Below are 25,286 nucleotides of genomic sequence, written 5' to 3'. Positions count from 1 at the left end.
CTTTGTGATCCCATGGACTGTAGCCTGCTAGGCTCCTCTATCCCTCTATCCATGGGATTCTCCAGGCAAGAATCCTGGAGTGGGTTGCCATTCCCTTCTCCAGGGGATCTTCCTGACCCAGGGATCAAACCTGGGTCTCCCACATTGCAGGCAGATTCTTTACCATCTGAGTCAACAGGGAAGGTGATCAACTTAGAAAATGTAATGCTCTCTCACTGACTAAAAGAAAAAAAAAAACAGATTACTATTTTTCTATCTATAGTTACAACTCACTGACAAAGTTGATACAAAATGAGGAAGACAACTCAGATTTTTAGATCTTGGAGAATAAAGGAATTTCCATTTCAAGCGCTTCCATTCATGTGCACATTCAGTTTAAAAACTTCTGGTACAAACAAAAAACACCAAAATAAAAACCAAACAAAATCCTACCCCCTAAAACACACCCCCAAAGCCCCCAAACAAAAGATAAACCCTGACGTGAACTGATCCTACGCGGGTTTCACGTGCTGTGCTCTTTTCTAACCACTGAATAGTTTTGAAGACCACTCCAAGCAAGTCACACGAAACCACACTTGGTGAACCTTGAAGTTCTAGTTGGCTGTGCAGAGTTCTTCTTTAAAAGACTTTACATCACAATAGGCAGTGCTCGGAAGCCTCCAGGAGAAAGATAGCATAACAGAATTCCTCCCAGAGGGCCTCAAGCTGCTTTCTTTAAAACCGTTTGAAAACACAAATATATTTGCTTTGTATGTTCTGCACATTTGGGGGAATTCTGTCATGAGGCAGGTAAACTGTATAGTCCATGAAGACTTCAGAGCTCTGCCAAAGGGTCTTAGGAGAGTAAAGAAAGAAGATCTGGTGAAAATGTGTAGGTTTGGAGGTAACTTACACACTATAGTGAAAACGATAAAAAGTAAAATTCTATGAACTTCTAAAAAAAATTAGCTGTAATCATACAGAAGGACTGTTGTATTTCAACATTATACAGGTTGGTTCGACACTATTTACAAAAACCTCACAGAAGTGATTCCCTTTTCCTTGAGGAGACAAACATTGGGAGATTCAAAGACCGAGGTAACGGACTTCCTCTGAGAGGTTAATGCCAGTTTTTACAAAAGCAGGGTTCAGGATTGGGAACACGTGTACACCTGTGGCGGATTCATGTTGATGTATGGCAAAACCAATACAATATTGTAAAGTAATTAGCCTCTAATTAAAAGAGAAAAAAAAGAAAAAAAAATACAAGGGCAGAAAGATCATTGGAACTGAAAGCACACGAAAAAGAGGAAACATGGCTGAGCTCTCTGCCCTCCCCCAACTGCCTGAAAGCAGACCCAAAATCCCCCTTGTGAATTCCCTACCAGGGGATAAGTACCCGATCACTGGAGGTAGCATGGCACAGAGAGGAGTCTACACAAACCATACTAGACGACCCATATCGTCCATCGTTTCCCCAGCTAAAGGATCTTCCCACAGCCTGCTGCCCCTAAAAGCCTTCAGCCATTTTCCTTGGTATTAGTTGGAATTTCACTGAAATTTGTTGTCTCTGCTCTCATGGCTCAGACGGTAAAGTGTCTGCCTACAATACGGGAGACCGGGGTTTGATCCTTGGGCCAGGAAGATCCCCTGGAGAAGGAAATGGCAACTCACTCCAGTACTCTTGCCTGGAAAATCCCATGGACGACGGAGGAGCCTGGCAGGCTACAGTCCATGGGGTCCCAAAGAGTGGGACACGACTGAGTGACTTCACTTTCTTGGTCCTTCTCTACAAATGGACTGTTCTTTCTTAAAATGTTGTCTAAGCCCAAGTTCTAACCATCCCTTTGAGTTACTCATCACTGAGTTTCTCCTGCAGGTATAGGTGCTGCACATGTAAATAAACTTGACTTCTCTCTGGTTCCTTTGTCTGTCTTTCCGCAGTTCTAATTTGCAGGGTCCCAGCTACAGAGTCTAGGGGTTTTGTTTTTTTTTTTTACTCCCCTACAGATCTAAACACATGCCCTTGAGGACATGAAGACTTCCTAACATCAATAACCAAATGTCCTAAAGAGTTTATGTACTCTGGAGAAATTGTGTGGAGGAAAAACAATGTGTGACTCCTATGACTGAGCAAGAGGGCTGGAAACAAAATTCTAACTGGAATTAATAGGGGAACTTTCAGGGCTCCAGGGAGACCTGTAAAGTGGAAAGAGAAAAAAGAATGGAAAACAACAAAGCTCACATCTGCCAATGTGGGAGCTTGAAGACACTATTCTTTTAGTTCCACATCTCCAGGGCTCTATTTCTCAGGAGTCAGTATGGAAGCCGTCTCAGACAGGAACTGGAAGGAAGAAAATCTAGCCGCAGTTCAAGTGTGAGTATTTACGGTTGTGTTGCTGAGGTGAGCCACAGGACCTCTGTGGACATTTCCTCAACTGTGAAGTCTACAAAATAACACTTTTCTTAAAGGTGACAAGAGGATCAACTGCAAGCCTTTGGAACTCTGATTGCAACTTCAAGTAACTTGAGGAAAGAAAACAGAAATGTTGATGCTGGGCGGCATCCCCATAGTAAAAAGGCAAAGTGTTAGTTGCTCAGTCATGTCCGACTCTTTGTGACCCCACAGACTGTAGCCCGCCAGGCTCCTCTGTCCATGGGATTCTCCAGGAGAGGATATTGGGGTGGGTTGCCATTTCCTCCTCCAGGCATTCCACAGATCCAGATGTAATTGTCCTGGGGTGGTGCATGGTCAAACTATCCCCCAACAAAGCACAAAGAATTCTCAAACTACCACACAATTGCACTCATCTCACACGCTAGCAAAAGGAAAGGAAAATGAGGTTGCTCAGTCATGTCTGACTCTTTGTGACCCCATGGACTGTAGCCTACCAGGCTCCTCTGTCCATGGGATTTTCCAGGCAACAGTACTGGAGTGCATTGCCATTTCCTTCTCCAGGGGATCTTCCCAACCCAGGGATCAAACCCAGGTTTCCTGCATTGTAGACAGACGCTTCACTGTCTGAGCCACCAGGGAAGTCCATGCTAGCAAAGTAATGCTCAAAATTCTCCAAGCCACACTTTAACAATACGTGAACTGTGAACTTCCAGATGTTCAAGCTGGTTTTAGAAAAGGCAGCAGAAACAGAGATCAAATTGCTAACATCTGCTGAATCATCAGAAAAGCAAGAGAGTTCCAGGAAAACATCTATTTCTCCTTTATTGACTATGCCAAAACCTTTGCTGCTGCTGTTGCTGCTGTTGCATCGCTTCAGTCATGTCCGACTCTGTGTGACCCCATAGACGGCAGCCCACTAGGCTCCTCTGTCCCTGGGATTCTCCAGGCAGGAATACTGGAGTGCTGCCATTTCCTTCTCCAATGCATGAAAGTGAAAAGTGAATGTGAAGTCGCTCAGTCATGCCTGACTCTCAGAGACCCCATGGACTGCAGCCTACCAGGCTCCTCCGTCCATGGCATTTTCCAGGCAAGAGTACTGGAGTGGGTTCCCATTGCCTTCTCTGAAAACCTTTGACTGTGTAGATTACAATAAACTCTGGAAATTTTTGAAAGAGATGGGAATACCAGACCACCTGACCTGCCTCTTGAGAAATCTGTATGCAGGTCAGGAGGCAACAGTTAGAACTGGACAACAGACTGGTTCCAAATTGGGAAAGGAGTACATCAAGGCTGTGTATTCTCACCCTGCTTATTTAACTTATATGCAGAGTACATCATGAGAAATGCTGGGCTGGATAAAGCACAAGCTGGAATTAAGATTGCCAGGAGAAATACCAATAACATCAGATATGCAGATGACACCACCCTTATGGTAGAAGGCGAAGAAGAACTAAAGAGCCTCTTGATGAAAGTGAAAGAGGAGAGTGAAAAAGTTGGCTTAAAACTCAACATTCAGAAAACGAAGATCATGGCATCCGGTCCCACCACTTCATGGGAAATAGATGGGGAAACAGTGGCATATTTTATTTTTGGGAGCTCCAAAATCACTGCAGATGGTGACTGCAGCCATGAAATTAAAAGATGCATACTCCTTGGAAAAAGCAGAGACATTACTTTGCCAACAAAGGTCCGTCTAGTCAAGGCTATGGTTTTTCCAGTAGTCATGTATGGATGTGAGAGTTGGACTATAAAGAAAGCTGAGCACCAAAGAATTGATGCTTTTGTACTGTGGTGTTGGAGAAGACTCTTGAGAGTCCCTTGGACTGCAAGGAGATCCAACTAGTCCATCCTAAAGGAGATCAGTCTTGAGTGTTCATTGGAAGGACTGATGCTGAAGCTGAAACTCCAATACTTTGGCCACCTGATGGGAAGAGCTGACTCATTTGAAAAGACCCTGATGCTGGGAAAGATTGAAGGCAGGAGGAGAAGGGGACAAGAGAGGATGAGATGGTCGGATGGCATCACCCACTCAATGGACATGAGTTTGAGTAAACTCTGGGAGTTGGTGATGGACAGGAAAGCCTGGCATGCTGCAGTCCATGGGGTCACAAAGAGTCAGACATGACTGAGCGACTGAACTGAACTGAATCACTTTGCCATACGTATACTTGAGACTAGTAAAACATTATAAATTAACTATACCTCAATTAAGAAAAAGAATAGTATGTATAAGATTTAAAAGACAAGCATAAAAAGGTGGTACAGATAAAAGATATCACTTCAGTTATCTGCTGTTAAAAGAACATTTATTTATAATCACAAGCACACCCACTTGCTATGATACCACTGCTCCCCACATTCATTGCAGATGACATAGGTCATCATTTCTTCATCTGGGCCTGCATTCCGCACCCAACTTGGAAGGAAGAGTGTCCCTCTGGGGATGACAGTGACCTGGCAGTTGAATTTCTCACAGCGCTCGCATTTTATTTTCCTCGTCGGCGTGCCCTCCACCACTTGGGGCAGGTAATGTTCCCGTAAGGCAGATTTCGTGTAGGAGGCTCTCAACTGCTTCAGTTCCTGACTGGCCATCTCCATGGCGGTCATTTTGGCAAATTCTCTCGGAGACATGGTCCCAGAGAGCAAGTTCTGCTGTAAGTGAGAATTGCGGGGGTTCTTTAGATTGGCCACTTTGCTGCGGATGCATGTTTTGTATTTTTGGAGGTTCTTGGGGTGAAGGGCAAAAACGTGCGCTTCGATTTCTTGTGCCAAGTTGGACCACACGTGGGCTCTGGGCTGGGACGGGGAGGAAGCAGTTAGAGCTTCGTACAGCAGCTCTGTGCATCTGGCTCTCACAGGCACTATGGGGTCCAGCTGCCCACTCTCTGCCAGGTCGGTGGACTGAGGGTCCCAGGCACTGAGAGGCACTGCCTTAGTCTCCACTCTGCTGCAGCTGTCTTCCGGCATGATCGTTTCAACAGATCCCGCCACATCTTGGGATGTGAACAGACAATTATACCTAGAGCCACCCCGTACCTCCTCCTCCTGATTTGGGTCAGGAGGAAGTCCTCGATTTTCTTCTTGACTTCCACCCGGAGGAAATCGTTTAGGGCTGCCCTCTGGCTTGCAGAGAGTATCCTTATACAGCGCTTTCCATTCTGACAGCAAACGCTTGGCTTTCTGCTTCAAAGCCCCTGTGGGGCAGTTTTTGAGGACTCTGTACACCGCCCTGACCACCCCCGTCTCCTGAAGGTGCTCTGGAGTTACATGCAGAGTTTCCAGCACAGTGAGGTGATGGCCGAGATCCTCAAAATTCCTTTGAGACATCAGCTGCTCGATAAGGGAAACTCTGGCCGCTATCTGGTTCTTGTCAGACATCGTTTGAGCTGCCAAGAAAAAAGGGCTTTCCAGGTTCTCAAGCTTGTGTTTGCCGGGCGCAGCTCCGTCATACATGCACCGTGCTCTCTGCCAGTTACCTAGGCAGAGAAAAAGAAGAAGAAAGTCGCTCAGTCTTGTCTGACTCTTTGTGACCCCAGAGACTATACAATCCATGGAATTCTCCAGGCCAGAATACTGGAGTGGGTAGCCTTTCCCTTCTCCAGGGGATCTTCCCAAGCCAGGGATAGAACTCAGAGCTTCTGCATTGCAGGTGGATTCTTTACCATCTGAGCCAGGCAGAGAAAGAGTTAGGTGATAAAAGTGGGTGTGACATGTTAGAAAATGCAATCTGCAATGCAGTATGGTTCAGTCTCAAAAGTATGAGTCTCAGTAGTTAAAACAATAACAAAAAAAAACAACAAAACAAACAGTGGCCCTGTAAACAGCCTCTGCATTAACAATTGCTTAAAGGAGGCTTGCTGAAAGAGCTGCTGTAACTTTCCCATCTCTACATTTACAAATGAATGCCCTTTCCAGATCAAGACTAGTCAACTCCTGTGTGTGGAATTTGGTGGCTATGTTGGGAATGAAAACATGCCAATGTCAGCATCCATGGGGAAAGGCTGAGGAGGCCAGACTATTTTCCCCCGTGTTCAGCTATTTAAACTGAAGTCCTTGCTGATTTTATAGTTTTACTTTTTTTAATATATAGCTTTTATTGGCTGTACTGTGGCTTGTGGGATCTTAGTTCTCCAATTAGGGGCTGAACCTAAATTCTTAAAAAGATGGTAATATCAGACCACCCGACCTGCCTCCTGAGAAATCTGTATGCAGGTCAAGAAGCAACATACAGAACTGGACACGGAACAACAGACTGGTTCCAAATCAGGAAAGGAGCATGTCAAGGCTGTATATTGTCACCCTGCTTATTTAACTTATATGCAGGGTACATCATGAGAAAGGCTGGGCTGGAGGAAGCACAAACTGGAATCAAGATTGCCAGGAGAAATATCAATAACGTCAGATATGCAGATGACACCACCCTTATGGCAGAAAGTGAAGAAGAACTAAAGAGCCTCTTGATGACAGTGAAAGAGGAGAGTGAAAAAGTTGGCTTAAAACTCAACATTCAGAAAACTAAGATCATGGCATCCGGTCCCATCACTTCATGGCAAACAGAAGGGGAAACAGTGGAAACAGTGGCAGACTTTTATTTTTTGGGGTTCCAAAATCACTGCAGATGGTGACTGCAGCCATGAAATTAAAAGACACTTACTCCTTGGAAGAAAAGTTATGACCAACCTAGACAGCATATTAAAAAGCAGAGACATTACTTTGCCAACAAATGTCCGTCTAGTCAAGGCTATGGTTTTTCCAGGAGTCATATATGGATTTGAGAACTGGACTATAAAGAAAGCTGAGCACCGAAGAATTGATGCTTTTGAACTGTGTTGTTGGAGAATACTCTTGAGGGTCCCTTGGACTGCAAGGAGATCCAACCAGTCCATCCTGAAGGAGATCAGTCCTGAATATTCATTGGAAGGACTGATGCTGAAGCTGAAACTCCAATACTTTGGCCACCTGATGCGAAGAATCGACTTAATGGAAAAGACCCTGATGCTGGGAAAGACTGAAGGCAGAAGGAGAAGGGGACAGCAGAGGATGAGATGGTTGGATGGCATCACTGACTCAATGGACATGAGTTTGAGTAAACTCCAGGAGGTGGTCATGGACAGGGAGGGCTGGCATGCTGCAGTCCATGGGGTTGCAGAGTCAGACACGACTGAGCGACTGAACTGACTGACTGGCTTGGGGGATCTTAGTTCTCTGATCAGGGGCTGAACCCGGGTTCCCTGGAGTGGAAGCATGGAGTTCTAACTGCTGGACTGCCAGGGAATTCCCTGATTTTATAGTCTTGAAGTAGGACTTTTCTGAATATAAAAGCATGAAAAACAGAGCCAAAATCAGATGCTGTTCAGAAGTCCCAAGGAATCTACAGAAATGATGAAACACCACAGGTTGGGAGGCAGCTGGACGCAGGTCAGATGGGCCCCAACAGTCACCAGGCCACGCGGTGCTGACGTCTACATCTTCTGAACATCGGGGTCAAGGTTCTGACTCTGCAATCCAGAGGGTTTAGGACTTTGGACTAACGGGTCCCTAGGCCAGAGTTTCGTTCCATTTCCTTTCTCCGCCCTCCCACCACCACTTTTAGGTGTAAAAAGCTGGTTATGTCTGTGTGAACCTCATCCCGAGGAGGCATAAGTTCACTTTATCTAACCCGTCTCTTTGTCTCTCCACCTAATGCACACAACCTTGCCTACAAAATACCCTTGGATCTGTATCTGCCTGTTTGGTCTAAATGTGAACAAAAGCATTTTGATGGCAGGGATATCATCTTTTCAAGACTCCATGGACTCTTGTATTATAGCACGTGATATTAAATAACAATCACCAAAGACACACAGGTTCCCCACACTGAAGTGATTATAGAGATAGTTAATGCAGTCTTCCTAGACACCACCTGACAAGTGCTGTAAAGCTTAAGGTCCTTTTAGTCAGCAATTCTATTTCTAAAAATTTACTTTAAGGAAATGGGAGATGTGGAGGCTGTTTTTGTAAGAATTTTCTGCAAACTTAGAAGAAACGATGAGGTTCCAAATGGTTAGGCTTGCACACAAACATTCATAGCAGCGTGGCTTGTAACAGACAAAAAGTGGAAACAATCCAAATGTCTATCAACTGAGGAATCGAGAAACAAACCCTAATATATCCATACAATGGGATGTTGTCAATAAAATGAAATTCTGATACAGACAACATGGATGAGCCTTCAAAGCTTTATGCAAAATTGAAGACACAGAAGACCACATATTGTATGATTTCATTTACATGAGATGTCCAGAATACACAAATCTAGAGACAGAATGTAAATTCGTGATGGACAAGGGCTGGGATGGAGGGAATCGGGGAACCAGTGGGGTGGAATGAAGAGGCGGTGGCTATTAATGGGTACACAGCTTTTCTTGGGGGAGGTACAAATTCTTCTCTCAAATTGACTGTGGTAACCATTGCACAGCTGTGAATATGATTTAAAAAAACCCACTAAACTATACACTTAAACTAGGTGAACTAATAGTATAAAAAGTGTATCTGAACACAGCTGTTTTTTAAAAACAACATCGAGGGAATGCCTTGGCAGTCCAGTGGTTAGGACTCAGTAGTCTCACTGCTGAGGGCCTGGGTTCAATCCCTGTTCGGGGGACCAAGATCCCATAAGCTGTGCAGTGTGACCAAAAAAAAAAAAAAAAAAAGCTAAAGATTAATAAAAATAAAAACAACATCTAATTCCATTTATTTTTATCTTTACAATTTTTTTCTGGTCATGCTGCACAGCTTGTGGGATCTAAAGTCTGATCCAAATTTTATTTAAAAATCACATGTGGAGACAAAAGACTGAAAATAGATTTAAAAATTTCCTGACAGTGTTACTTTCTAAATGGCAAGCTCTTAAGTGATTTTTGTTTGTTCTTTTACTCTTTTTTTATATTTTCTATTGATGTATACACATGCACTGATTTCCTAACCAGAAAAGTTATGGGTCTATTACAATTTCACAATAAACCCTATATATTCCAGAGATTTGCTTACTGAAAAATGCCATGGTTCATGGATCATCCCAGTCCTACTGCCCCTTGGAATCAGGACACCAGAAGGGAAGCCTCACCTCACCTGTGACTGCATTCATATCGGCTCTCACCTTCCTCAGAAGCCCACTGCTGCACTGCAAACAGTTCCATCTCCCCTCAAACCTGATCCCCAAATAGGAACAGGTGATCACCCACAGCTACAACTCTGAGGTTCCTACTGGTTTTCCCCATTGCATAGTGCACATGATCAAGGTTCTGGGTCTTGTATTTTTACCACCTGGTGGTCTTTTTTATTTATTATTCTTTTTTAAAGTCAGATAACAAGAAGTCAATGGGCCACTGATTCTGGATTGTAAGTGGTATTGTCTAATTATCGAGAACTGGTACTTCAAGATCCTTGTTTTTCCTTTTTGAATTCCATTTCTTTTTCTGAATGATCAGAATGAAGATCTATGTATTGATTAATTTTTTTGTACATAAAGTTTTATTGGAACACAATCCTACCCATTTACTTATATATTGCTCCTTTTAAAATTTTATTGTAGTTGATTTACAATGTTGTGTTAATTTCTGCTGTATAACAAAGTGATTCAGTTATACATGAATATTCTTTTTCATATTCTTTTCCATGATGGCTTATCACAGGATGTTGAATATAGTTCCCTGCGCTCTACAGTAAGACCTTGTTGTTTATCCATTTGTATACAGCAGTTTGCATCTGCTAATCCCAAGCTCCCAATCCTTCCCTCCCTCACCCTGTCCTCCTGGCAACCCCAGTCTGTTCTCTATGTCTGTGAGTCTGTTTCTGTTTCATAGATAGGTTCATTTATGTCACTGTCATATTTTAGATTCCATAGATAAGTGATATCATATAGTATTTGTGTTTCTCTTTCTGACTTATTCACTTAGTATGATAATCTCTAGGTTCATCCATATTGCTGTAAATGTCATTATTTCATTGAAATCCACTGCAACAGTAGGAAGGGTCTTCCTAATAATCAAAGGCCCAGTCAACAAAGAACAGGCAAGACAGCACAGAAAAATTAAAAATACACATCCTCACTTGCTGACTTCTGCTCTCAGCACTGTCCGCTTGAGATCTCGGGACCTGGAGGAAGTCAAGCAAGGGAGTCACGACGGTCCGGTCACAAGGAGCTCAGGGCACTTGAACCCTCCCCCATGTGTGGGAACGTTTCCTAGCAAGGACTCAGTCTCCTCACGTTCTACACTCATTCTCTACGCATCGTTACCTGAGAAAGCAGGATTGAACTGGGCTGAAAGTCAGCAAGGGGGTTAATAAGACACTGGTCTAGAGTTCCCCCAAGGAGGTTAGGCAATCTTTAACTCAGGTCAAATTTCTCAATGAAAGGTCAGAACTTTAAGGAGATTCTGAAGGCGAAGTTAATAGTAGCTTCAGGGCTTCAGGGAGATGGAAGCATTGTTCGTTGAAACTTTTTCTTTACTCATGGAAATCTACTGAAGTTAAAGGTTTCATATATATAAGCACTCTGCTCTTCATTCCATAACGCTTTTATTTACTGTTCCTCTACATTAAAAAATTTTTAATTGTGGTAAAAATGCACATATAATTTATCATCTTAACCATTTTGACATGGATAGTTCATTAAGTACATTGACACTGTTGTGCAACCAGCTTTTGGAATGCTAGTTGTCTTGCAAAACAAACTGCACCTGTTCAACAGCTCTCCACTTCTTTCTACCCTGCACTCCCTAGTAACCATCATTCTACTGTCTGAGTTCGACTACTTTAGATACCTCATATAAGTGGAATCATACAGTATCTGCTTTTCTGTGTCAGGCTTATTTCACACAGCATAATGCTCTCAAGGTTCATCCACATTGGAGTGTCTGTCAGAATTTCCCTCCTTTCAATGCTAGATAATATTCCACTGGGTGGGTAGACCACATTGTGTTATACATCCATCTGCCGACGGACACTTGAATTGCTTCCATCTTTGGGCTCTTGTCAAGAATGCTGCTATGAACATGAATGCATAAATATCCTTCTGCTTTCAATTCTGTCGGGTATATACCCAAAAGTGGGGTTGCTGGATCATATAGGCATCCTATTTTTAATTTTTTGAGAAACTGCCATATATATTTTTGTAAAGCCAGGCTTTATTACTTTGCCAGGCAAACAGGGAATACAGTAGGCTAGTACCTCAAGAACTGTGTGTCTCTCTTCCATATTTTCTGCAACATTTCAATGATGTCAAACTTTCTATTCTCCCTGTAGGACAGTCATGTTGATAGAAAGCAATTTATTGCCTTAGGAGGCTGTAGTATGTAAGCAACTGGGATATAAAATTTTGAGAACTTCCATAAAAAGATGAAGTAGGCTGTGTGTCCAGTTTAGAGTTCTACACAGTTCACTGAATAAATATCTGTTATGTATCTCATACACGATAGATGCTGGACCTAATGGGATACTCTCTGCCATAAAGGAGCTGACAGCCCAGCAGAACACAGACAAGAAACTGGCAAATACAAGGACAGACACCGCTGCTAAGGGGCACACGTAGGAGGGATACACAAACCAAACCTCTACTTCCTGCTATCTGGCCGGCTCCAGTTCTTATTGCTTTCACTCTATGCAAGACATTTTGTTAGAGGGATCATCTTCTCTTAGAGATTTCAGCAAAAGGCTCCCTCCTTTTCTTGCTTAAGGCCCTTCAGAGGTTCCCCTCTGCTCTCAGGATGGAGCCCAAGGTCCCTGGCCAGTAGTGAAAAGCCCCTTTCCAGCCTCCTTTGTGATCTGACTGAATCACTGGCAGGCACTTGCATCCCCCAGCTCAATGACTTTGCTCCACTAGCTCTCTGAGCCTGTGTGTGGCTCTCACTCCTGCCTGCCAATCCGTGTCATCTGGAGAACTTACACAGCCAAAACAAAAACAATGCCAGGGCCTCACCCCAGACAGAATGAATTGGAATCTCTGTGGGAAGGCCTGGGCACATTGAAGCTCTCCAGGTGAGTGTGATCTAAACCAGAGCCATCACCACGGCCCTGAGCACACAGGCACAACTCCTCTCCCGCAGCAGGACCGACCCAGCTCGTGGGCCTCAACCCAAAGGCAGTTCCCGACATGCTCCAGGGCTGAATGCACACCACCTCTCTGACTTCACATTCTGCTGGAGGGAGCCTCATTAAATTGTGAAATGTTTAAAACAAAAAACCTGCTGTGCACAACTCGCCTGAAAACCTTCTCTACAAATTCCAACCAGCGACTGCAATGTTTTCTGACACAGTGTCACTGTGTACCCAGTCCCCTGCATTCATTCCTGCACTTACCTCCTAACAGCAGAAAGCACTGCACGTGGAGTAAGTCTGTGTGCTATAGACGCTCATCTCCATCTTCACAGGTACAGGGCTACCGCCATCTTACAGAGGAGGAAACCTGTTAAGAACATCAAATATTTGTACATTTTTTCCCCCATGGTGCATATCACACTAAAGAGGAGAGTGAAAAAGCTGGCTTAAAACTCAACATTCAAAAAACGAAGATCACGGCATCTGGTCCCATCACTTCATGGCAAATAGATGGGGAATCAATGGAAACAGTAAGAGATTTTATTTACTTGGGCTCCAAAATCACTGCAGATGGTGACTGCAGTCATGAAATTAAAAGACGCTTGCTCCTTGGAAGAAAAGCTATGACAAGCCTAGATAGCATATTAAAAAGCACAGACATTACTTTGCCAACAAAGGTCCATCTCGTCAAAGCTATGGTTTTTCCAGTAGTCACGTATGGATGTGAGAGTTGGACCATACAGAAAGCTGAGCGCCGAAGAACTGATGCTTTTGAACTGGGGCACTGGAGAAGATTCTTGAGAGTCCCTTGGACTTCAAGGAGATAAAACCAGTCCATCCTAAAGGAAATCAATCCTGAATATTCATTGGAAGGACTGATGCTGAAGCTGAAGCTCCAATACTTTGGCTACCTGATTCAAAGAACTGACTCATTGGAAAAGACCCTGACGCTGGGAGAGACTGAAGGCAGGAGAAGGGGACGACAAAGGAGGAGGTGGCTGGATGGCAGCATCAATTCGATGGACATGAGTTTGATCATGCTCTGGGAGTTAGTGATGGACAAGGAAACCTGGTGTGCTGCAGTCCATGGGGTCGCAAAGAGTCAGACACAACTGAGTGACTGAACTGAACTGTATCACACTAAATCATTTTTTTCTTGTCAGCATTCCCTACAAGACCACAGAAGAATGATGTCTGTTTCATTCACTGATACACATCTCGCAAACATCTGGCCAGGGCTCACTATTACTCAACAAATTCTCCCCTCTCTGCTTGTGAGCATCATCCTTTGCACCACAGACTGGCTTGCTTGTACCCACTGCGCCTAAGCCCCTCAGCTTCTTCCACGGGAAACCAACCTTATCTCAATTTTAGTTTAGAAAATCATTTTAAAATATCCTAGTTAAAAAACAAAAGCAGCACAGTGCCTCCTGTGGGCTAATCAGGTCCCCAGGAGTCAAGTCATTTGGGGATAAGGAAGGACTAGAAGGTACAGTTCCCAGAAGTACGATGAGCATGTTGAGGGGTGGAGGGAGAATGCAACATCATAGGATTAATATGAGAATTAAAAGGGATAGTCCTTACAAAGTCCTTGGAACTATGTCACACACTAAGCTCAACTGAGGATTATACAGCAATGAAGAGGAATAATATATATTCATTATATATACAATGAAGAGGTTTACATGTATCTACCATACCTGACCTTGTTCTAGAGCAGAGGTTCAGCAAACTTTTTCTATAAAAGGCCAGATGGTAAATACTTTAGGCTTTGTAGTCCATCCAGGAGAAGGCAATGGCACCCCACTCCAGTACTCTTGCCTGGAAAATCCCATGGACGGAAGACGCTGGTGGGCTACAGTCCATGAGGTCGCTAAGAGTTGGACACGACTGAGTACTTCACTTTCACTTTTCACTTCCACGCACTGGAGAAAGAAATGGCAACCCACTCCAGTGTTCTTGCTTGAAGAATCCCAGGGACGGGGGAGCCTGGTGGGCTGCCGTCTATGGGGTCACACACAGTCAGACACGACTGAAGTGACTTAGCAGCAGCAGCTGCAGCAGTCCATCCAGCTTCTGTATGGACTACTCAGCTTCACTGTTCTTGTAGCAGGAACAGCAGCCACAGACAATAAATATTGTGTTAGTGGGTAGTTCAGATCGTAAAGAATCTGCCTGCAATGCGGGAGACCCAGGTTGAATCCCTAGGTTGGGAAGATGCCCTGGACATGGAAATGGCAACCCACTCCAGTATTCTTGCCTAGAGAATTACATGGACACAAGAGCCTGGTGGGCTACAGTCCATGGGGTCCCAAAGAGTCAGATACACCAGCCACAGACAATATATAAATGAACGGATATGGCTTTGCTACGATAAATCTTTTTCAAAGACAGAAAGGCTGGATTTGGTTGCAGGCAGTGGTGTCCAACAGCAGTATAACAGCAAGCCAGACAAAGAATTTAAAACTCTCTAGTGGCCACAGAAAAAAATATAAACAGGTTTTTGAAATTAGTAATAAAGTGAGGTGAAGTCGCTCAGTCCTGTCCGACTCTTTGCGAACCCATGGACTGTAGCCTACCAGGCTCCTCCCTCCTTGGGATTTTCCCTCCATGGGATTCTCCAGGCAAAAGTACTGGAGTGGGTTGCCATTTCCTTCTCCATGGGATCTTCCCGATCCAGGGATTAAACCGGGGTCTCCCGCATTCTAGGCAAACACTTTAACCTCTGAGCCACCAGGGAAGCCCAAAAGCTGGTAACAAATCAGCAATAACCTAGACGGGTTTAGACCTAAGATCTAAAGAGAAAAATTAAATTTCTAGTCACAACCCAGATACACCTCTCTGGCTATACAGGCAGCCTATTCCTCTATGGCGAGAAATTATGCTGTCAGGAGCGTCAGTTTCTGAAGTGGCACAATACTGCGCTAGCGCCCTTCTGCTTTATGACGACCAATAGCAAATAGCCAGCGGAAGGGACGAGGGGAAGGGACTGGCACAAGAGCCCACTCTGGCCTGGGTTCGGGTTCCAGTGGGTGGGGTGGAGCCACAAGCAAAGTCGGCTGCAAGACTTCCAAGGGTGACAGCCTGGCACCCAGCACGCAGGGAGCGGCGGCCCTGAGGGATCTACCCACGCTCAGCTGGAACAGCGGCAAAGGCGAAAGCACGTCCGGGTCACCGGGCCCGGCAACACTGAGACCCTCCCCGAGCGGGGTGGGCTTCCACTGGGAACAACTGGGTCGCCTGTGTGCAGCCAAACAGACATTGGCAAAACCTGAACACCGCTCACCGAGAAGCACGGACGAAACCCCTTAGTCCTCGGTGTCCTCGGTGCCCGAGAGGGCTTCCGGTGCCGGGGCGGGACCACGGAAGCTCAACCAATCATCCCTCAGACTGGAGAACATGGCCCGGGACTCAACGCATGCGTTATAGGAAAGTGGCGTCTGCGCAGGGCGATCTGCCGGCAAGAGGCTGGCGCCACCCCCCACCCCCCGCAGCTCCCAAAATCTGGTCCTGGTCTGGAGCCAGCAATCTGCAGCCAGCCACGAATTGAAAAAAATAAAAAGAAATAAACAAGCAGCCCCACTGTTGCTCTTGAGCATCCAAGTTTGTTGAACTACCCTTTCTGTTTCCCATCAAGACTGCGCTCGGCTAAATGTTGACAACACTTAGGACGAAAATGAGTGTACTTAACGCGGTAATTAATTCAACAAGTACTTATTGCCCCCCTCGCATGCATCAGTTGATATGAAAGCAGAAGACATTCATTAAGGAGCCTTGTGCATGCTGCGTGTCCCACCTGTACACATTCTTTCCCTGCCAGGATCCCGTAAAGACACCCTGATGGTAGGACTAGAGAAAGTGGCAGCCTTCTTTGCTGATCCTTTACTCTAGGGTAACTTGGGGGACGGTTCAAGGAAGCAGCGTGACTGTATGATTGAGCCACGTGATAAACGTTACCTAGAAGGAGGGGAGCGGAGAAGGCGATGGCACCCCACTCCAGTACTCTTGCCTGGCAAATCCCATGGACGGAGGAGCCTGGTAGGCTGCAGTCCATGGGGTCGCGAAGAGTTGGACACGACTGAGCAACTTCCCTTTCACTTTTCACTTTCATGCATTGGAGAAGGAAATGAAAACCCACTCCAGTGTTCTTGCCTGGAGAATCCCAGGGACGGGGGAGCCTGGTGGGCTGCCGTCTATGGGGTCACACAGAGTCAGACATGACCGAAGTGACTTAGCCACTTAGCCAGAAGGAGGGGAGACAGGACCAGGACTAACGCTGTAATCAGTAACACAGGAGAAGCAACTCCATCTTAAAAACTTGAAGCACTGCAGATTTATCCTAGATGTAATCTAAGAGACTAGTTTCAAAAGGCTATTGCCATGAAATTGTTTCCAGCACAAGAACAAAGTGAGACACCTATTAATCTAATTTATTGAACAGCCCCGGCTCTGTAGGGTATAAGTTAGAAGAAACTTTAAATTTTTCCTCACCACTGCCTTGAAAGACACTGTTGGCTGTCTTCCTGCATCTTGGCTGCTCTAGGGCTGGAGCTTGAGGCTTGAGCAAATCCAACAGCTTTTCTTTTCCTTCCAGTTTTATTGATATATAATTGACGTGCAACACTGTATAAGTTTGGGCTTCCTGTGAGGCTCAGTTGGTAAAGAATCTGCCTGCAATTCAGGAGACCTGGGTTCGATCCCTGGGTTGGGAAGATCTCCTAGAGAAGGGAAAGGCAATCCACTGCAGTATTCTGGCCTGGAGAATTCCATGGACTGTATAGTCCATGTGGTCACAAAGTGTTGGACACGACTGAGCAACTTTCACTTTCACTGTATAAAAGGTACAGCATAATGATTTGACTCATATACATCATGAAATGATGACCACAGTATGTTTCGTGAACATCCATCATCTCATATAAAAATAAAAGAAAAAAATTGTTTTCCTTGTGATGAAAGCTCCCAGGATTTACTCTGAACAACTTTCATATTCAACATACAGTGATTGTTAATAATCTTTATTACGGTGTACATTATAGCCCTATTGCTAACTTGTAATTGGAGAAGGAAATGGCAACCCACTCCAGTGTTCTTGCCTGGAGAATCCCAGGGGCGGGGGAGCCTGGTGGTCTGCTGTCTGTGGGGTCGCACAGAGTCGGACACGACTAAAGCGACTTACAGCAGCAGCAGCAGCTAACTTGTAACTGGAAGTTTGTGTGTTTTGACTACCTCCATCCAATTCCCCTTCCCCTTGCCTCCCCATAGATTTTTCTCATCACTTTCAATACAAAGAAACAATCTTAAGTTGTTAAAAAGTCCATTCTAATCAGATCTTCGATTACTTAACCAATTCAAACACCAATGCTCCCTCAGTTCAGGTGTGATCTGTAACTCTGTGGACCAGCAAAGGACACATGGATCTATTCCTTCACTGTCCTTCTTGTACCCTTTCTCGGCTTCCTGCACAATTTTCTGGGCTCTCCATGATAAGCACAGGAAGAAGGAGGGGTAAAAAGTTTTATCTGATTAGTATTGTGGATTGAATGGTGCACTGCCTCCCCCAGAAAGATATATTCACTTCCTAACACTGGAACCTATGTATGTCACCTTATTTTTTTAAAAAAGGAGGGGGGCTCTTTATAGATATAATTAAGTTAAAGATCCTGAGATAAGATCATCTCGGATGACCTGGGTGGACCCTAACCCCAGTGATGAGTATCTTTAGAAAAGACAGAAGAGAAGACACAGAGGCAGAGGAGAAGCCATTGAAGATCAAGGTGGGCATCAGGGTGATGCAACCACAAGCCAAGAGACTCCTAGAGCCACAAGAAGCAAGGAAGGATTCTCCCCAGAGGATTTTGGAGGAGCATGGTCCTGCCAACACTTTGAGGTTGAACTTGTAGCTCCAGAATTGAGAGAATAGATTTCCGTTGTTTGAAGCCAGCCAGTTTTTTATGACAGTGAAAGGAAACTAATTAACGATGGTGTTACCTGGCATCGGAGCACTCTGGATGCTGATATTCAAAGGCTGCCTCTTTTGTGTGCTCACTTTGGGGATATTTTTTTGGAGACCCCCCCTTGCTGGGGGGCCCCTACTCACCCATTCTCTGGTTCAGATGGTACAGGGGTTGACCACCAGCTCCTGCATTTAGTGGCATGTTGCACCCAGCCTTCTGTTGAGTCAGGCCACCTGCAGACAGGCCTCTTAAGTGAGGTCTTTCCAGAACAACCCAGCTACTTGCTTGCTATGCACTTAGCCCTTGGGAAAGTCCTAGCAGCTCTGCCCTCCTCCCCACCCTGCCACAAGCCCTGGAAGCAGAGGCTGCTCCCTCTGCCATCAGAGGTAGACTTAAGCAGCCCCCACTAGCTCCTCACCTGTAGGGTTTTTCCAGGGAGTCAAGCACCTTGTGCCCTTTCAATTCAGTTCAGGAGTGCCTGTCAGCCTGTCTTGAATGGTTCTCTCAAGTTCCTCTCCACTTGCCAGAAAGGCCAGAGGAAGTTTCTAGAATTCTAGCAACCGTCTTCCAATTTTGCCTTCTCTTGTGCATCAGCTGAAAAGGGATGACAAACCACGGTTGGCAGATGTAGTGTTGGGCTCCCCACTTAGCCCTATGTCGACTGTCTCTCTAGAAGAGTGCCCAGCGGGCATTTAAACACTGAGCTCAGATCTAGGTGAAATCAAAGTCAGGAAATTTCCGTTTAATATCCTCTTGCCCTTGGGGTGACCCGGAGGTCATTTCCATACCTGTTGTTCTCCTTTCCCACACCTTCTTTCCATTCTGCCCTTTCTCTGGAAGGGAAGTTCTTCTACCATAGATTTGTGGCAACAGAGTAGGAGAGAATGAAGGATCCACAAGCCAGGCTCCCATTACTTGGTGGTACATATCATTCAAGAGGCAGAGAAACAACATTGATACTACTTGGTCACTGTTGGCAGGGGAGGGCTTCACAATCCATGTAATCAGAAAAATAGAGAAAAAGTACAAAAAGAGATGGGATGAAAGGATACCAACTCAAATACCACAGCTACCAACTCAAATACCGCCACCTGTCTATTCAGCTGACTCCCGCGTTCCTGTTAATAAGTTCGAGCAGAAGCCCACCCCCTGGAACGTCACTCTGTCAGTGACTTGTTACCGTGAGGAACGCATCTACCTGTGACGTGGACTATTCTGTGAGAGCCCCCACTGCATTTAGTTCTCAGGGTTTTCTTTCAAAAGGATGTCGTTTTGTAAGAGCATTTCATCAGGGGAGCAGCATGCATCTGACTCTTTGTGACTATAGCCCACCAGGCTCCTCTGTCCATGGGGATTCTCCAGGCAGGAATACTGGAGTGGGTTGCCATGCCGTCCTTCAGGGGATCTTCCCAACCCAGGGATCGAACTCAGGTCTCCTGTATTGCAGGCAGATTCCTTACCATCTGAGCCACCAGGGAAGTGCAAGATGTAAGCAGTGAACTAAAATCCATTGACGTATGTTGCTTCCTTGGTCTTTCGTGCTTGTACCCCACAGCCTGAAGGCTTACTGTCCCAGATTCACCACTGTACATAGCATCCACAGACCCCCTTTCCCCACATAACAAGGGCATGCTGCCAGAAGCGACCATTCATCAGGAACGAGAATATGAAGGAGAACCATGCTCATCCCAGGTCTTCTGAGTCTTCAGCAGGAGATGCATCTGCCCAGAAGTGTACTGTTCTAATTTATGGTGCCCAAGAGAAACAGTTTTTCCATTTCAGCCTCACTTCCCCCCATAACAACCTACCACACTGTAGTTGCTACATCATTTGGTACATACAATAGTATTTCTGTTATTATTCATTTCAAACCTGACCCAAACACCACCTAGGTTTCTAGCTGCTGAAGACGATGAAGGTGTTCAACTCCTTGTCATGACAAGAGTAAATCACTTAGCTTGCTATGTTGGCTGGGACAATTCCATGTACTCAATACCAGCTTTTATGTGACGGCGTTCATGTGGTGGACTCGGACAGGTTTTGCAACCCAGCTTTCATCCCACCTTCTGAACAGCCCATCAGGTGCCCTGCTCTGCCCTAGCCAGGTGGCAGCTACATGACCCAAGGTGGCCTGATCACACACCTCTCTGTGGAAAGTGACTTTTGTGGAACAATGTGGAGAGTAACTTGGTACGAGATTTTTCCAGCAGATGGTGGCTTCCTGATCGACAGTGGCTTTTTCCCATCCACTTCTAGCCCTGGAGCTTATTTCCAAGGCTGGGTTGCTGGGCTTTCCATCCTCCTACACACTTGTCTTTCCTTACTGTAACTTCCCTTTGCTGTAGGTTAGCAGAGGTCTGTTTTCTGTCACTGGCTACCAGCAAACACTGACTCAGCCTCCATCTTAATGCAGCTGTGTGATCTGAATCATCAGAGGAGAATCCCTGATCTTACACAGTGCTGAAAGTGCCTTCTTACCTGTTGCTTGGTATTAAGGCAGTGGAAGCTACTATCACCAAAGAGTAAATATTATTTGGGCTTCTCTGGTGGCTTGGTGGTAAAGAATCTGCCAGTCAATGCAGGACCTGTAGGTTCGATCCCTGGGTCATCAGGAAGACCTCCTGGAGAAGGAAATGGCAACCTACTCCAGTATTCCTGCCTCAGAAATCCCATGGTCAGAGGAGTCTAGCGGCCTACTGTCCATGGGATCACAAAAGAGTGGGACACGACTCAGTGACTAAAGAACAACAATAATTAGTGTGGTTACAGTTCCAGCTCTTTATTCCTTAAGCCTGAGTTTTTTTATAAGGGCCGTTTCCTTTTCATCTGTCAGAGATCAACAGAATGGGACAGAGGACAAGTCAATGTTGACAGGGTGAACAGGGAGAGAATGAGAGTCCTGCAAGCATGGATTTTCAAGAGCTCAGGGGTGAGTGACTGGAAGGTTCTGGGTACCCAGAAAGAAGCATGAGTTCACAAAACGCTAGGGAGAGGAGAAATGGGAAGAAGAGGAAGCAAGAGACGCTGAAGACAGTCCTCTTTTGCCTTCTTCCTGCTAGCAGCCACCCATGTGCATGGAAGCTGCCACGAGAGGGCACTGCGGGAACTCTGAGAGAGGAGCTAGAAACCAAGGGAAGCAAGGGCCAACTGTGCCTTTCAGCGGTGGAGCTGGGGGACTCCAGCTCAAATTCAGGAGGAAAAGCATTCTAAAAGGACAGTGACAGGGAGAACAAAGGGGGATGTGGAAACTTTTATCACTGTCCAGAAAGACCAACAAATGTGGCGGAGATGGGGGTCCCAGGCACCCGAACAGCAGGAAAGAAGATACTCAGGCCTGAACCCCTGGGCCTGTTGAACCCACTCCTCAAGATTCCAATGCTGGGATTTCCCCTGTGGCCCAGTGGTTAAGACTCCGTGCTTCCAATGCAAGGGACCCAGGTTCCATCCCTGATTAGGGAGCTAAGATCTCATATGCTGCGTAGCGTGGCCAAGAAGTGCTGCGGGTGGGTTCCAAAGCCATTTATCTCCAGGCCAAGGTCCCTGGGTATCCTGGATGGCAGGCTAGGGGACATCCCCAAGGTCAAAGTCATTAGTGGCTGGATTATGCATGAGTCTGTGGAACTGCAGTCACAACCTGCCTGTATTGAGAGATGAACTCATGTCCCAAGTCAGCAGGCCCCAAGTCACACTGAAGAGGTTCATCTTTAAGAGGGGTAACACTTTCACTTAAGTGAAGCAAGGACCACCCCCAGAAGTCCCCCTGCGTTACTTCCTAGCACCCTCTCCAAGGGTAAACACAATGCGAATTCCCCACCATAGATTCATTGCATCTGATCTCAAAACTCATATAAGGGTGTGTTGGGGGGAACTTATATATGGAACCACACAATATGTACTTCGTTGTTGTTTTTTTTTCTTTTTTACTTTTCGGATGTGCTGTGTGGCTTGTGGGATCATAGTTTCCCAACCAGGTTTGAACCCAGGCCCTCGGCAATGAGAGCATGGAGTCCAACCACTGGACCACCAGGGAATTCCCAGGCTTCTTTTGATCAGTGCCGTATTTCAGAAATTCATCAGTGTTCCTGTGAGTAGTATTAGTTTGGTCGTTCTTATTTCTTGCTAATATTTCCCTGAATAAATATACCAGTTTATTTATCCGTTCTACTGAAAAAGGACGCGATGGATATTTGAGTTGTGGAGGGATTGGGGGCAGGAGGAAAAGGGGATGACAGAGGATGAGATGGCTGGATGGCATCACAGACTCGATGGACATGAGTTTGAGTGAACTCCGGGAGTTGGTGAGGGACAGGGAGGCCTGGCGTGCTGTGATTCATGGGGTCGCAAAGAGTCGGACATGACTGAGTGACTGAACTGAACTGAACTGAGTGTGACTATTATAAACAGTGCCATGATGCGTTCCTATGGAGTATATACTCAGGAGTGGAGTCCTGGGTTGGTAAGATGTGCTGTTTTTGGTCATAAACGATGCGTGACCATAAATTAACATATCAAGTCTTCTGTACGATTTTTGTACCCGAAAAAGGCACTTCCAAATGTGTTTTGAGCAACATTGCCAGTGAAATACATATATAGGCTCTCAAAGAAATTACTGAGAAGGAAAGAGTAATTGGTTCTCACCTAATTGCACTGAATCCGCCACCCATCATGGTCTAGAAAGTGGCACAGGGTGGGAGAAACCATAACAAACAAAACCACGACCTAGAAATGGAGAACAATTTCTATAACATTCCCAAACCGACTAGAGATATATACAGGACAAGTTTCAGTAAAAAATAGGCAGATGTAACCTTTCCATTCTAAATCCACTTCGGGGAGCCCTCCTCCGCTCCAGGAGGGGCTCTCACTGCCCCACAACTGTCTCTCAGATAAAAGTCAATTTGCAAACTGTGGTACAGAGTTTTTTCACATATGTGCTAAGGATGGAATTTTTATGAAGCAGGCTAGCATATTTAAAGATGTAAGAGTTCCCCAGAGGTCATAAATAACTACACCAATCTACAACTCCATTTTCCACAGGAAGAAAGAACCCCTATCTGTACACATTACAGAAATCCCAAATTGCTAACTGCTTTGCTGTTCCCTGGCCACACAGAATGAAGCTGCCTCCATGTAGCACAGGATAAGGCTTTGCATGGAGACCGAACACGGTGATCTGCATTTGCAGTCACTGTTTCACTGACTTGAAGAAGAAAAAGAAAAAGGTTGAAAATATCCCACTTACATGTGGATCTAAAAAGATGACACAAATGAACTTATTTACAAGACAGAAACAGACTCACAGACTTTGAAAACAAACTTATGGTTACCAAAGTGGAAAGGTGAGGGGGAGGGATAAATGAGGAGTTTGGGACTAACATATACACATTTCTATAAAGTAGATAATCAACAAGGACCTACTGTATAGTGCCGGGAACTCTACTCAATATTCTGTAATCACCTATATGGGGAAAGAATCTGGAAAAGAATGGGTATATGTACATGTTTAACTAAACCACTGTGCTGTACGTCTGAAATACAATATTGTAAATCAACTCTACCCCAATGTAAAATACAAATAAAATTACAAAAAATAAAAAAATTTGATAGTTCTCTCTCAGAACATAGAATGCTTTTACTTTATGTCTGTTTATTTTGCAGAAACTAATTCACCTGATTTCTTCTGGTCTGATTGGAAAAAGATTTAAACATTGGTCCTGGAAAAGTAAGTTCCAGAAAGCAGTAGTATCAAAAGTGAGAATGTTAGCTGCCAAGTTCTAAACGTCTCAGGAGCCCACACTGCTGCCCAGCTTTTCGCACTGCCATCCCCTCACCCAACTGACTCCTGAAAGGTGCTAAGAGGCTGCTGTCGGGAGGCCATTCTCCATGGGTCTTGCGTGTTTCTGCCCATTTTCCGTACAAAGGTGTTGGCAGCTTTTGTTCTGTGCTGTCTTATCAAGGAGGGTGGTGGGGCACACAGCCTGGGAGAATAGAGATAGTATCTTATTTCTCGAGAGCAGATTTGTTTCCTGACAAAGCCAAAAAAACAGTCTCCTTCTAGGGCAAAGTTTGGGCAGGTGGGCTAGTGGTCCCCTTATAAGTGTGGGGCTTTCCTTAACTCAGGACTCCTCAGCTGGGACACAAACTCACCCTGTACCTGGCATCCTTCTGGATGGGCCTCTTTGTTGGCCCGCCTGCTGGGAGACTCGGGGTGGGGGGTAAGGGGCAGTGGACTGACCGAGGCCCATGCTACCTGTTGTCCCATGAGAAATAAAGTCTCTCTCTGACCCAGGAGGCTTGTCTTTTCTACTGATACCTAATAAAACTGTGACAGGTCAACTTATTAGCTTTGCAAGTAGGGCTACGGTTCTTGACATCTGAAAACATCTTCAGGTAAAAGTATTCCAGAGTCATCCCACAAGTATTCTGTGCCTGAGGAAAAAAGAAGTGCACCAAAAATATAGGCGACATTAGGCCACGCTAGAGATCAGTGCATTCTTCAGGAGGCATCAAGTGCCCGAGCTGAAGGTATTCCTCCTTGCTTAGGAGAGGAGCAGGTGTGGTGGGGAAGGGGCAGAAATGGTGGGAGTTAGTGTCCAGAGGAGGGAGCCCATAACAGCAATGGCAGGAGAGAGTGGGAGAGGATGAATGACAAGGGGAGTTCCATGTTGAGTAGTGGCCAGGGTCCACAGGTATGGGAGTCGTGGCTGAAATATTTGACCTTAGGTTCGCCAAAGGAATCCAATGGGATTCCGTGCTGCTGCAGGCTACAGATCCATGATTATAGGCTGTGGACTGGAATTCAAAACAAGATATTGGTGTTTAAGGTCAAAGAAGTTAGTCCCAAAGACTGTGGTCTTGCAGTGGACATGGCAAGG

General features: G+C 45.4%; 2 protein-coding genes across 8 annotated transcripts in view; both read right to left on the bottom strand.

Annotated features, from left to right (window-relative positions):
* The window catches only part of RAB9A (RAB9A, member RAS oncogene family), a 53,586-nt gene extending 37,781 nt beyond the window's left edge, over window positions 1-15,805 (bottom strand). For both annotated transcript variants that reach the window (XM_086386755.1, XM_086386757.1), the window contains exons 1-2: window positions 15,741-15,805; window positions 12,716-12,821 (exon numbers count right to left, since the gene is read on the bottom strand). The gene's annotated coding sequence lies outside the window, so the exon portion shown is untranslated. The remainder of the gene's footprint in view (window positions 1-12,715; window positions 12,822-15,740) is intronic.
* On the bottom strand, window positions 4,667-15,805 carry LOC147339794 (transcription elongation factor A N-terminal and central domain-containing protein-like). Of its 6 annotated transcripts, XM_086386746.1 has the most exons (5): window positions 15,741-15,805; window positions 14,160-14,557; window positions 12,716-12,821; window positions 10,469-10,513; window positions 4,667-5,853 (listed from the first exon to the last, which is right to left on the bottom strand). In XM_086386746.1, exon 5 carries the CDS (start codon window positions 5,828-5,830, stop codon window positions 4,694-4,696), a length of 1,137 nt encoding a protein of 378 aa, XP_086242872.1. In that variant the 5' UTR covers window positions 5,831-5,853; window positions 10,469-10,513; window positions 12,716-12,821; window positions 14,160-14,557; window positions 15,741-15,805; the 3' UTR covers window positions 4,667-4,693. The 6 variants fall into 6 exon arrangements, with proteins under 6 accessions (XP_086242872.1, XP_086242869.1, XP_086242868.1 ...); XM_086386743.1 differs by lacking the exon at window positions 10,469-10,513 and having other exon boundaries at window positions 14,155-14,557; XM_086386742.1 differs by lacking the exon at window positions 10,469-10,513.
* Window positions 15,806-25,286: the final 9,481 nt, after the last annotated feature.

This window comes from Bos grunniens, chromosome X, assembly GCF_055505025.1.
Source record: "Bos grunniens cultivar Pamir isolate PY7600 chromosome X, Bosgru_T2T1.0, whole genome shotgun sequence".
In the NCBI taxonomy this organism is placed as follows: Eukaryota; Metazoa; Chordata; class Mammalia; order Artiodactyla; family Bovidae; genus Bos; species Bos grunniens.
Note: the sequence above shows the minus strand (reverse complement) of the source record. Positions and strands in the feature narration are given on the sequence as shown.